The 14,220-nt window shown below is 43.5% G+C and overlaps 1 protein-coding gene across 1 annotated transcript; it reads right to left on the minus strand.

Annotated features, from left to right (window-relative positions):
- Window positions 1-11,473: 11,473 nt before the first annotated feature.
- LOC100357005 (large ribosomal subunit protein uL4-like) lies at window positions 11,474-12,292 on the minus strand. The gene has a single exon (XM_051826269.2). It carries the CDS (start codon window positions 12,266-12,268, stop codon window positions 11,555-11,557), a length of 714 nt encoding a protein of 237 aa, XP_051682229.2. The 5' UTR covers window positions 12,269-12,292; the 3' UTR covers window positions 11,474-11,554.
- Between the last annotated feature and the right edge of the window lie 1,928 nt (window positions 12,293-14,220).

A 14,220-nucleotide genomic window follows, 5' to 3' on the forward strand; every position in this document is an offset into this window, starting at 1 on the left:
TCCTCCATGCAAGCTGTCAGTTAGGCCAGGAAAAAGAGATTAAGCATGTCAGCAATAGGTGTGGAAATAATTGGAGGTAGCAACTGGGAGAAATCCGGGCGCCTGATTATGACTGCTGTCTTGTTCTCTCTTCCAAAATCTGAATTCACATTAACATGTTGATGGATTCATACAAACTAGATAGAATTTATTAACAATAAAAATAATTACAAAAGGAACTTGCATTTAAATTATCAAATGAGCTGTCGCCTTGATGCTAGACTGAGAGTGAATTGTGGGTACACTATTCTTGTTCTTATACAAAAGCATCTTTTTTTTAGTTTTCTATTTTATTTTATTTTATTTTATTTTTTTTGGTTGAAATCAAAGTTAGGTCTGGTGTCTGGTTTTCCACTTTGACAGTGTGGAATAACCCATGGCTTAGTTATTGAGTAGCAACAAATATGCTTAAACAGTTTGTTTGAAAAGGTTTGGTATATTTTCTTTTGAGGAGATATTCAATAAATGTTATTTTCATCTGAATCTTTTCATTAATAAAATTATGAGAAAGGTAGCATTTCCCTAAGTAGCTCTCCACTTAGCTTATATTTTACAAACATATACTTGTATGTGTAGTTCTTTTAACCTTATTTTCAAGGCTCAGAATTTTACCCCTTTGAAATTTATTTGAAGAAGGGAATTGAAAGCAAATAACTTGTACTTTTAAAAGTACTTAAAATCTAATGTGAATTAAAAAAATCTATATTATGTTACAAAAAACTTAAGTATTAGGATTTAGAAAGAGGCATTAGATTGGGGAACGGAATGGTCTTTGTAGCTGAAAGTACATGCAGGATGTATTTGCAAATCTTACTCATGGGCATGGTGCCCTTGCCTCTTTGGAGAAGACACAAGAGGAGATATTTCAAACCAATGCTACTGTTAATGCCATCTCCTCTTGGCCTGCTATGGGCCAAGAGCCCTCAGAGCTCTCCATCATCCTAGGAGAAAGTTAGGACAAAGGTTTTAGTCCTGTTCGACAGAGGAGCAAATGAAGCTCATAGACATTGTGATTAATCAAAAGTCAAATTGTGTAGTGGAGGGGGAAGTGGAGGGAGGACTTCGAGCTTTCTAATCATAGCCAAGCTTGTTGTCTTCTTCCTTCCTGTTTCTTTCTCCATCAAACACTTACTGTGCACCAGGCGCTGTGCAGGCCCCAGGGAATTCCATGAGCTCCCCTGGCACCTTGCATATAAAGCAGAGCCCCTGCTCTAAAGGAGTCTACAAGAAAATAAAAAGGGACACACACAAAATCAGTTAATAGCATCCAAGAATTAGAGAGACTGTGGTATACCCATTCATAGGCAACAGTGTGAAAAGACAGGGGAAGCATTGGTCAATTGAGTTTGGAACCAAAGGATAGGGAGCTGTGCTGCATCAGGACAAACTTTATGAGCCTGGAAGTCTCTAGCAAGAGTCTGAAGTCTGAAGCAAGAGCAGGCACCAGAGAGACCTGAAATCAACATTTTTGCAAAGTGTCTTTCCTCTGAAGAAACTCAGTACAGCAGGGATTCATGGCCAAATAATTCTGTGAAATATAGCTTGCAGTATATCCAAAATTCATAATTCTTATTGAGATATTGAGGACTCTGGGAAGCCATTCAAAAGGAGACCTTTTTAATTTTCTATCACTCAGCCAAAATGTGGGATTACAGACTTCTAAATAAAAATTTCTAGAGAAAAATTATACTTTTTGATAGTGTTCTGTAGAACTTTGGGAAACAGAAACATAGATCCTCTGGTTGGTACATCTCTGTGGGCAGCTTGGATTTGGCTGTGGGACGGGCAAAGCTAATGTGCAAAGACCAGCGCGGCTCAGAAGGGCGATAAACCCTAAAGCAGATGACCCAGAACACTGACAATGCTACTTTCTCAGGCAAGCATTGAGTCATTCCAAGAAGGGACTTTCGAGTCCCAGAGGAAAATGGGAGAGGAGGAGGAGAGCCAGAGGGGCATCCTGATGCTTATGTTTTCCAGCTGGCATTGGGGTTAACTCTGGGGCAATCCTGATAAGGAAGCAGTGTCCTGGGAGCAGTGATGGCGACATTGCTGAGAGAGAGTGGTGAGGAGGGTTTTGCCCAGGGATACTTGTTACTTCTCTTGGGGTCCTCTTTCATCACCTCTCAGCTCTTCTTTTTTTTGAGGTGTCTCCATTAGGTGACAGCCTGGCAAATGCCTCTGTGTCCCCGGGAGAGAACGGGGCATATTCCTGAATTTCAGGGTTTCTCTGTGTCCCCTTCCCCCTCTCATCAGCTCATCAGAATCCATTCTGAGAGGTGTTTATTCTCCATCACATCTGACACGGAACAGTCTCTCGGGATTCTGTATTTTGTTCTTCCAAGATCCCCCCAAATCACCTGTTTGTTCCATCAGGGAGGAACTTGCCCATTTCTGAACTTAGCATTGCACTTGACCCACAGTAGGACCTCTATATTTACTGAGTAAGAATTTGAATTCCAGCTTTTCAAAGGAAATAGATACTTATGAATTTCCTTCTCCTTTGGTAAACAAGCAGAGAAGAACCAGGACAGGTTAGAAAGGGGAATGGACATTTGTCCTGTTAAACCTTGTGTTAGATATTTTTTCTGAGGTAATTGATCTCCAGTGTTTTCCATGAATAGGTATTATTATATCATCCTAGCCATTCTGTAGATGAAGAAGCAGAAGGTCAGAGAGGTGGGACTTGTTCTGGGTCACCCAGGCATTAAGCACTGATCTGGGATGTGCACCTACGTTCTGAGGCTGAACCACAGCTCCCTCAGTGTGGTGTCATGGAGAGGTTATTGATCTCAGTCAAGAAATTGGAATCTTGGGGCTGTCATTGTGGCGTAGTGGGTAAAGCTGCCGCCTGCAGTGCCAGCATCCCATTTGCGTGCCAGTTTGAGTCTTGGCTGCTTCTCTTCCGATACAGCTCTCTGCTGTGGCCTGGGAGAGCAGTAGAAGATGGCCCAAGTCCTTGGGCCCCTGCACCTGCGTGGGAGACTGGGAAGAAGCTCCCAGCTCCTGGTTTCAGATCAGCGCAGCTCCTGCCATTGTGGCCTTCTGAGGAGTGAGCCATCAGATGGAAGACCTCTCTCTCTCTCTCTCTCTCTCTCTCTCTCTCTCTCTCTCTGCAACTCTTTCAAATAAATAAATAAAATCTTAAAAAAAGAAACCAGAATCTGTTGTTAATTGTATCACCAATTAGCGTTAGATCTTCATATTTAACATATTCTTCATATTTAGCGTTTGACCCTTAAATTCTATCAATTTCTAATTTTTACTTGTATGGCCAACATTAAGTTTTCCTCCTACATTTGGCAATATGGGATCATATGGAAGGATTTTCCTGAAGCCTGGTGATTATGCAATCCAATTTTGTTTTATGCCATTTCCATTCTGCACTGGATCTGTTTGGATAAAAATGTATGAATCTTAAGATTTTAGACACATTGGAATTCATGTTCTTTTGAAATACTTGCCATTCACTAGATGGCACTGTTGTATTAATTTTACCTATTTTCTAATTTTGTTGTAGAACTTCAGGTGTATTTCTTGTACCACTATGGCTGTCCAGCTATCCAGAGTTTCCAGGTGTTGGTACAGGATAGAGTGGGAAACAAGAAAATATTTTATATTCATCATTATGGGCCTTAAATCCTGGTTTAGGTTTTAGGACTATAATAAAATAGTAGTTTTGTGGTAATGTAGTAATGGCTGAACATATTGGAAGACTGAAAAATTATGTCTTGCTGGACTGGACTGAATTATCATCTTCCTGTGTTCCAGAACCTCGAGGTTTCACCAGTGGGGACAATCTCTGACCGGAACTAGAGGTAGAGGCAGAAAAGAATAAACAGTCCTTCAAGCCCAGTAGATGCAGTTAAAAACCTAGACAATGCAATCATCATCTCAAGTCAGCTGAATTTATCCCCTTCCCTGAAAGCCAGATTCCTTTGTGACTTGTTTATTTCTGCTGATCGTACCTTCATGTTTTTAGTCTCTTGGGAAAATGTAATTCCTGACTGCTTCCTTTACTTGTCCTTTTCCAATATCCATAATTGTTCATTTTCCAAAATCTCTCACTGGGTCACTGTTTGCTCCCACCCTCACTGTCAAAGTCATAGTAGAGGTCTTTTTCATTTTTTCTTCTAAGTTGTGATCATTTTTGCCTTGAGTTCCCTGGGTCTCCCTTCTTCACTGCACTGGTAGTGTTTGATGGGAGCCATTTTCCTAATGGGAGGTCCATACTCCATAGTCAGCAATAACTCTTATGTGAGAAAGACTTCTTGGCCTGGCATCTATGTTCTCCTTCAGTCTCATTACAATTTACTTTTCAGACACATGTCCAATTGTCTCAATTAAATAAAAGATGAATGGAAAGTATTTATTCCATTGTCTTATATATCATAGGTGCTAAAAGGTAGGTACTACTATCTTCATTAAGTCTGTTAAGCCATTCTTTTTTTTTTTTTGAACTTGGTTATGGGAACATTCATTTGTAGAACTTCTGCTAGAAACTGGATACTGAACTAAGCGTGCTTTTTAATTATCATCAAATTCGATCATTATAACCCATCTGTCCTGTGACTTGGTAAAGGGGATTCCAGGTCCTATTCTCCTTTGGCTGCACCCTTCTTCATGGGTAAGGATCTTTGGGCTAAGTGTACCTGCTTATCTTGGACCTGTTCCAACTCCAGGGAACATGGAATTCCTTGTTCAAGCATCCTAGAGCCAATTTTTGGGCCTGCATTGATTTCTTCTCCAAATCTCTCCTTCTCAGGTGAGGCTGTGTTGTGGGCCCAAGATGTGACCAAGATGCAGCTGGTTGCAGGTAGGGAGGGATATGTGGGCAGGTCTTGGGACTGGGTTTATCATTCACCCTTGTGTGAGGTCCCAGACAGCACCGACAGAGCTGGTGGAGGGAGAAGCTGAGAAGCAGGAGCAGTTCTGACCATGCTGCCGTGCTTCAGTGCAGACTCTGGGAGGGCAAGCTCAAGGCCCCAGCCTGACCTTCTGGGTTGTTGTCAAGATACATCTGTTCAGATAACGCTTTTCATAGCTTATTAGCTTTGTTTCTGATTTTAACTATGCATAAATATGATAGGTGCATCTCAATATTCTTGCTTTGATCTAGCAGATATTAGAGGTGAGCTTACCTGTATGTAATGTGTATGTAATAATCCCAAGACTTGAAGGTTCTCATGTTTTTTCTGTAGATGAGAAAATTAAGGACAGATTAAATATAGTGATCCTGATTCTCATACCTGTAGATTTTTCATTTACATTTTAATATCTGTGAAATCAAGATGCATTTTACAAACTAATATCATGTGATAGTGCAGTCAACACTGTTGCTTCTTTGGTAGTTGTACAATAAATAATGGTATGTCTTAAGGTTGATGGTATCCTAGCTTTGGCATAATTGATATCTTGGGCAATTTGTATGGGTAAGTGGTAAATCTGCTATTCAAATTCCCATTATGTTTACTCCAATGCCCATGCCCTTAACCAGCTGCTCCAAGCACATGTTCCTGATTAACCTCAGCTCTTTGTCTACCTTTCTTCCTTGTGTTCCCTCTGCATTTTCAGAGTTGGAACCACCCTATCATGCACACGCTTATATGTTGGATTGGAAATAGGTCCTGTTAGTTAGTTTGTTGATTTATTTATTTATGTTAAGATTCATTTATTTGAAAGTCAGAGTTACACAGAAGAGAAGCAGAGAGAGAGAGAGAGAGAAAGAGAGAGAGAAGTCTTCCATCTGTAGGTTCACTCCCCAGTTGGCTACGGTGGCCAGAGCTGCACTAATCTGAAGCCAGGAGGAGCCAGGAGCTTCTTTCAGGTTTCCCATGTGGGTGCAGGGGCCCAAGGACTTGGGCTGTCTTCCACTGCTTTCCCAGGCCATAGCAGAGAGCCGGATTGGAAGTGGAGCAGCTGGGACTTGAACTAGAGCTCATATGGGATGCTGGCACTGCAGGCAGCAGCTTCACCTGCTACGCCACAGTGCCGGCCCCATCCTGTTAGTTTAATTATGTATTTCCTGACTCTTCAGCTCATGTTTTCTAGGTGTTTGTATGCCATGCTTAGTGACAAGTGCAAAGAATTCTAAATTCAGGCCTGGGATTGTTTTCCCTCTCTGTTCCTTACTAACAAAGTTACGCACAGAATTAATGTAACCTTCATTAGCCTTAGTTTTCTTATCTGTACAATGGACTTGAAAGTACCTGTCTCCAAGATTTGTGATGAGATTTAAAAGAACTTAGCAAGTGGTAGGTTTTCATTACACCAGAGTCTCTCAATTGAGTGCCTTTGACACAGTGAAAGCTAAATAAATGATTAAGTTCATAACGCAAGCTCCACGTAGACTTACATGTTGACTTATCTGTAACTGTACTGGATTCATTCATCCCATCAGCCATTTATTTGACAAGTGTTAGCCTACCATGTATGCTGTGTGAAACATTGTGCTGGGCCACAGGGATAAAACAGGGAACAAGGGAGTCAAGATTCCCGCATTCATTACAAATTGACACAACTACAGGAAAGGAAATGAGAGAGAAGCTGTGACTGAAGGTAACGGGAGGCAGGGTCAGGTGGTCAGGGCAAGGCTGGCTGAGGAGGCTGTGTTTGAGCTGAGCTGTGAAGAATGAGAACAAAGCAGCCGTGTAGTATGAGAAGGAAGTGTTTTATCCCCTGAGGTTGGGCCTTAGATTTCCTAATACTGAAGTTGCTAGAAGTCTCACTGTTCTGCCTGTGATGTGAAGTTGGGTGCTTTATGGATGCAAGCCCTTATTTAGGGAAATACCAACCCTCTGACTACCTTTCCCCTCCACTCATGCTAGAGAAGAGGCACAGAAAAGGTAGTTGCCTAATCTTATAAATACAACCTATTGGCTTTGTTTTGTAATCTATGTTGCAGTTCCTCTAAACAGCCCATTTCCATGGGACCATGCATTTTCCTCTTTTAACTTAAGGGTCTCAATCTTGCCACTGTTGATATTTTGGGTTAGATAGTTCCCTGTCTTCAGGGACTGTCCTGGGCATTATAAGAAATTTAGCAGAATCCCTGAGCTTTGCCCAGTAGATGCCAGAATTGGTATCCTCTCCCTTCAACCAAAAATGTCTGTCGTCATTGCCAAACAACTGGTGCAGAGTGAGGTCAGCTCTGGTTGAGAACTGTTGCTCTATTCCTCTGGAGCTTTCTACAGGAAGTCTTTGCTTCAGGACAGGGAGAGTGACCTTCGCTGGCCTGACCCCCAGAACTGGGAAAGGGGGCTCTATCTCCAGAGTTTCCAGTAAGAGGATTAGACTGCCAAGGTGATTGGATTGCATTTCTGATGAGCTAAGCTGCCAACATCTGTTTGTGGTAATTGAGGACAGCTGTGAAGCCTCAACACCCTGCCCTGTCCCTCCAGGTATCTGAGCCAGCTCCGGCCAGCCCATCCCATCAGCCTCTCATAGGAAGACACTGGCAAGGTTAACACACTTGCACAGAGTGGTCTCAATCCAGACAGCATCCTGTATTTGATGCCGCTGTGTTGGTTGGGGTACACAAGCAGTGTTCTCTCTTGTAAACCAGCACAGAAAAAAAAATTGTGCACAGTACAAAAAAGAAAAATACAACCAATAACAACACTTTCAACTCATGTATATTCATCCAGTGTATGCCAGGTCTTATTATAAGAACTTCACCTGTGTTGTTTCATTTATTCCTTATAACAGCTCTCTGAGATAGGTAGTACTATTATTCACCTGTTATAGCTCAGACAAAAATAGGTATAAAAGGGGTGGAATTAGAATTTATACCCACAGAGCTAATTTCAGAGCTTAAAAAATGTCCATAGGTTGTGGATTCCATTTTTAGAAATTCATTTAATTCTATTAAGCTGTATACACATATTTATTCACAATTAACCTAACATAAAACTCTGGAAGAAAATTATTGAAACACAGTCTCTCACTGGGTGACAGCATTAAGGGTGATTGTTTTGTTTTCTTAAAACTTCTGTTTTTGCTAAGTTTTCAATATTACATATTATTTTTATTGGAAGTCACAGAAATTCTTAAAACATATATGTCTCAGGGAATGGTAGAAAGCAGAGCAGTGAGGTAAAGGGATCTTTGAGAAGCTGGGTCTTCACTGATTCTAGGGACAGAGGTGACCAGCTGACCACCTGGGGACTCACGTCCCACAAAAATGTGCCAATAGCTGCCCTCTAGCTGAATTCACATTGATCGACACCACATTTTGCCCGAGAGCATTGCAGACTTTTTGGTGGGATGTTAAAGTTTCTCTGACTCAACTTTTTAAAACCTTCATTTGCTACTGTAAGGTCATTTTCTCCCAGGGCTGCCTGTGGCAGCTGCGTGCTCATCCTGATGGCACTCTGAACTGAGGGCTGGCTCACAGACCTTGGTCATGCAAAGACAGCGAAGACTTGCCTTTGGGCATGGCTTCTTAGGGAACATGATGATTTCCTAGGAGCAGAGTCACAGATGCAGCTACTGTGGCTCCCAAGCTGCTTCCTTTTCCACAGGCAGGAAGGAAAATTCTCCTGGGCAACAGCGTCACTTGACTTGGAAGTGTGGACCAGTGCATGTGACCACCCAGGAAACACACCCATATGCATCACCCTTTGCAGAAGCTTCTCTTGGAGAGAAGCTGCCTTGGAAGTGGAATAGCATCCTAGTCTAAGGTCTAATGAAAACCCTCACTCTAGTTTTCTTGTTCTCTAAATGCCTCATCACATGTCGAGTAGACTGGAGGCAGTTGTATAGAATTGAAAGTGCAGGGTAGATAGATCTACCCAGCAATTCTCCTGGAGAGTCTGGCTTGGACTCATGGTGCCATTGTTGGGATAAGGGTCCCCCTCTCTTCACTCATGACCATTCCAGGCCCTCAAAGGGAAATGAAGAAAGATGTGGTTTAGCATTTTTCTCATGAAGGGCAGGGGTGTTCAGAGAAGTAGGAAGCTGCCAGGAGGCACTCATGTTTTTCAGAGACACATTGTCCCTGTTAACTTAAAACTCTGAGTTAATAGTGGTTCCAGGCACGTGCACTGATATCGTGCCTTTAAACTCAGTCAACACCCTGTTGCTGACAGTTGCAGGCTAATTAAAACCAACCAGGCCTCAAGCCCCTTTCTTGGTGATTTCCTTGGATTTCCCAGATTAGTTCCTAGCCCGATCTTCCCTAAGGTGTCCCACACAATGCTTGACACATACACAGCTCTCCTCTTTGCTCTCATGTGCAGCCTTGGGTTGTGCACATTCACCTTCTCTCTCTTTTTTTCTTTAATATTTTATTTATTTATTTGAAAGGCAGAGTTACAGAGAGGCAGAGGCAGAGAGAGAGAGAGAGAGAAAGAGATAAAGAGAGAAAGAGAAAAAGAGAGAAAGAGGGAGAGAGTCTTCCATCCACTGGTTCATTCCCCAGTTGGCCACAATGGCCGGAGCTGTGCCAATCTGAAGTCAGGAGCCAGGAGCTTCTTTCGGGTCTCCCTCGTGGGTGCAGGGGCCCAAGGACTTGAGCCATCTTCCACTGTTTTCCCAGGCCATAGCAGAGAGCTGGATCGGAAGTGGAGCAGCAGGGACTTGAATTGGTGCCCATATGGATGCCTGCACGGCAGGTGGTGGCTTTACCCACTAGCCCACTAGCCACAGCGCCGACCCCACCTTCTCTGTTCCTAGCACTCGGTTTTCCCTAGGATGCTGATGCTGATGAAGCCATTGCTCTGCTGGAGCATGAACAGGAAACATTTATTTTTTTCTGTGAACCTTTAGTCATGCTATGACAAAAATATTTCTCAAACCCTAATGACAAATTCTATAATTTCCTGGCCATTTTTAGATGCTGAAGGTCAAGTTCTATTTAAAACTTAATATGATTTCAATTTTATCCCATCCCCGTTCCTACTTGGCACAGGTCTGACCCAGTGTTTGAAGCCCAAGATTCTTTTATTTTCCCACATCTCTCACCTTGGCGCTTTGTGATTGAGTGTGGGTGGAAAGAGCCTTCATTAAGGTGCCATCTCCTCTTTCTCTCTTTGTTAGATTTATCTTGCCTGGGTTGAAGGGCTTGTAGGTCTGGAAGAGATGTTGGAGGCAGGTGTAATTGGTCGTGGTAGCCAGCTGCACATCACAGTGTGGGGCTAATTTTGGATATCTCAAGGGTCAGTGTGGTTCTGCCTCCTGGTGACTTTCTGTGGCTGGTGGATTTAATTGTCAGCTTACACCAGTCCTTTGCATGGCTGAGGTTCACCTAGAAGGGAAAGCCATGTCCTCCAAGACTTTTTTTTTTTTTTAAAGTAATTTAGTCTTTTTTTTTTTTTTTGACAGAGTGGACAGTGAGAGAGAGAGAGAGAGAGAGAGAGAGAGAAAGGTCTTCCTTTGCCGTTGGTTCACCCTCCAATGGCCACTGCTGCTGGCGCGCTGCAGCTGGCGCACCATGCTGATCCGAAGCCAGGAGCCAGGTGCTTCTCCTGGTCTCCCATGGGGTGCAGGGCCCAAGCACTTGGGCCATCCTCCACTGCACTCCCTGGCCACAGCAGAGAGCTGGCCTGGAAGAGGGGCAACCGGGACAGTATCCGGCGCCCCAACCGGGACTAGAACCCGGTGTGCCAGCACTGCTAGGCAGAGGATTAGCCTGTTGAGCCGCAACGCCAGCCCTCCAAGACTTTTGAGCTGAGTCTGTATCCCAAACTCATTTCCAGGAGGACAGCTCCACTCTCGGTGGCCACCAGGATGTCTCTGGGCCTCCTGTTTTCCTTTATTTATTTATTTAATTTTTCAAAGAAACTTTCCTTCATGGTCTTTCATATGATAAAGCTGCTGAGATCTTTTCTGCATGAGACTGGTGTGGAAGGCTACCATCCTTTCTTATCAGGCACCTGTAGCATAGTTCCTTCTTACCCTGTTGAAATGGGCCTCTCTGCCAAGCTTTGCAACTTTAAGTGGGCACTAATCTCTGTGTTCCAGAATATAACCTATCCTCAAGGGTGTAGGTCAAGGTCTCCCGACAACTCACTGTGCTAGCTGCAGAAGATCTGCTCTGTAGCCTTGAAGGCTCCATCCAGGGAGAAAGATGCTTGTGTCTCTCTCTGGAATGTACTCCTAATCTTTCCAGGGATACTTCTGAAGCCCTCTGTCCTTTCTCTTGGAGATAGGGACGGCTATGTTTAATATGTATTAACTGAGTAATAGGTTATTGAGGGAATGCTTTGTTAAAAGAGTGAGCTCTCTCTTTGGCACGCTTGTTCTGTCTGGCCATGTGATGCCCTTTGCCATGTCCCAGCTGGAAGGGCCCTTATCAGGTGCTTAACAGACATCAGCGTCATGCTGTTGGACTTCTGAGCCTGCAGAACCATAAGCCAAATAAACTTTCTTAAAAATTTTTCCAGTCTGTGATATTCATTTATAGTAACAGAAAATGGGCTAGAACAGGGATATGACATCTTTTTTTTTTTTTTTTTCCACATCATCTCTCATAGGCTTTTATTTAAAATAAGTGGCCCGGGATAAACGAGCTGCCACGTTAGGCAGCAGGCTTCTTGTCTTCCGGGCCGGCCCTCTTGTCGGCAGCCTTCTTGTCTGCAGCTGGCTTCTTGGCGGCAGCGGCCTTCCTCCCCACCACGGGCTTCTTCTTTTGCTTGATGCCCACGGCCCTGGGCTTCTTCACCTTCTTCCCCACCACAGGCTTCTTCTTGGCTGGCGCCTCCTTCGGGTCGGATTTGGCTGCTAGTGCCGCGGCCGCCCTCTCCACGCGGAGCTTGTGGTTCCGGGCCTGCCGCAGGATGGTGTTGCGCCGCATGGTCTTTGCGTACGGGTTCAGCTTCAACATGATCCTCAGGTTCTTCAGCGGGTTCTTCTTCAGGACGCGGCGATGGATCTTCTTGCGTGGTGCTCGGAGCGCTCTCTGGATCTCTGGGCTCTTCAAGATTCTGCTGAGGTCTGTGTTGAGCATCTTGTGCATGGGAAGGTTGTAGTTGCTCTTGAGGGACGCGGCTTTACGCCAAGTGCCGTACAAGTCGTCCAGCTTCCGGAAGGCACTCTCCGTCCAGATGCAGAAGCGCCCCACGTGCCCGCCGGGCGCGAGCTTCAGGATGTTCAGCTTGGTCACGTTGAGCAGAGTGATCCCAGGGATGTTCCGGAAGGCCTTGACGATGCCGTTGTCCTCATTGTAGATGACGCAGGGGCCCCTGCGCTGGATCCTCCGGCGGTTTCTCATTTTGCCCTTGCCAGCCCTCATCCGCTGAGAGGCGTACACCTTCTTGATGGGGATATGACATCTTATCACAGACCTGCATGATCCAACCAGGCCGTGAGCCTGATAACTCTGCTCCCTCCCACTCTGTCATCTCCAGCGTTGTCTTTCACAGACTGAGAAGGGATGGTGGTTTGTGGCTGCGGATGGTGTGGAAGGTGGAGGTAAATTCAGGTTTAGTAATCTTTGAGGTAGATACCTGGCCCTGGGTGTTGTCATTTGTGTTTAGAACGTAGGGTTTTGAAGCATCTTTGTACTCAGTTTAGGTCTTTGTTGTGAATTTTGGGGACCCACAAAAATCGCTATAAACCTTCTGTTGTTTCAGCTCAAATTCCTTAAATGCTACTTACATAACAGGTTTTGTGCTGGAATCTGCACTGATGAGTTTGTCTACCTCCACAGTGATCCTATGAGGGAGAAACTATTATCATCATCAGGCTTATTTATGAAGGAGGTGGCTAAGACACACAGACCTTGTGTAAAAGGTCCACGGTTATGCAGTTAGTAAGTGATACAACTAAGATTTGAACCTGGCAATCTGATTCCAGAAACTGAATTGAGAAGTTAGCTTAAATTCTTTCCTGCCCCTGTCTATTCATGACCCTCCATCTTCATGCACCTGGCAGCTTTGGATGCTTGCCTCTTCCCTTTCCCTAACTCACTAGAACTTAGCTGCTCACTGACTCCTGGGTCCTCATTATGGTTTCATTCCATCTAGCTGACTGGTCTCCCTAAAGGGATGGTTTAAATACTAGGTAAGACATAAGCCTGGAGCAACAGACCAATAAATTCAGGCAGAAGTTGGCTGGGGAAAAGCAAGGTAGAACACTGAGGTTGGCATTGTTTTCTGCTTCAAAAAATACCAGACCCTGAAGAAAAGTGAGCAAGAAGGAAATGAGAAGAGAGTGGGAGAGGACTGTTGTTACTGCATGCACACAAAGGAGGAGCACACCTATGGCAATTCCAAACATTTGCACAAGCTACAGAATATCAAGCTAGGGTATTTGAATTCAAATTCTCGGTCAGCCAGTTACTAACTAAGCAACTCAGAGGTGTTCAGTTATTGTAATAGAACTATGGCTTCTTTTTTTTTTTTCTAAAATAAGAAAGATTCCCTTTTCCTGTTTCATAGGGTTGTAGTGTGCCACAGATGGGATAACATAAGGGAAAGTACTTTGCACCCTGATATAAAAAATTAGAATTATTATTATCTAGAATGATGCTTTGGTGTGTTGGATTGTTGAATAAATACACACATTTTTATTGAAAGTTTATCATATGTTAAGAAAGTGTTGGACTCTACTGTTGGTAGAATAGATGTGGCTGAGTTATGACTGTTGAGGACTTTGCAATCTTGTATTTGAGCTAAAACATATTTGGTGATAATTATATACAATCCAAATGTGCCATGAAGATATTATAGGAAAAAATGAGATGGAATTCAAAAGAGGGGAATAATTTTTGGCAGAGTGATCAAAGAAGATTTTAGAAAGAGATGGCTTTTGAGATAGATCTAGGGAAATGGTTAGGATTTCCTTTATTACAAATTATTAGCAAAAAGACATAGCAAGATGAAGGTATACTTATCAAGAAATTGTATTGACCTTGGTGGATTATTCAGTAGAGAACTTATAAAAGAGTAAAGGCAATAAAGTTGGTGGGGTGGGTTGTTAAAAGACCATGGAAGCTTTTGGATGTCATAGAGAGATTTGTGAGGGGAGAGCTTTAGAAGGCTTTAAAATAGTGAAATGTCATGGTTAGTGTGCCTGCACTGGAAGACTGGTCATCTGGCTGCAATGTGCAGGGTGGACCAATGTCAGATGCAGACCTGCGTTGATGTATATATGTGGTAATGATTCAGTTGCCATCACAGAGTTTAAATAATAAGTGAGGGTAGTAATGAGAAGAAAAACATTTTAGCTAACATACCTCTCTAC

This window comes from Oryctolagus cuniculus, chromosome 20 (genome assembly GCF_964237555.1).
Source record: "Oryctolagus cuniculus chromosome 20, mOryCun1.1, whole genome shotgun sequence".
NCBI classification, from domain to species: Eukaryota; Metazoa; Chordata; class Mammalia; order Lagomorpha; family Leporidae; genus Oryctolagus; species Oryctolagus cuniculus.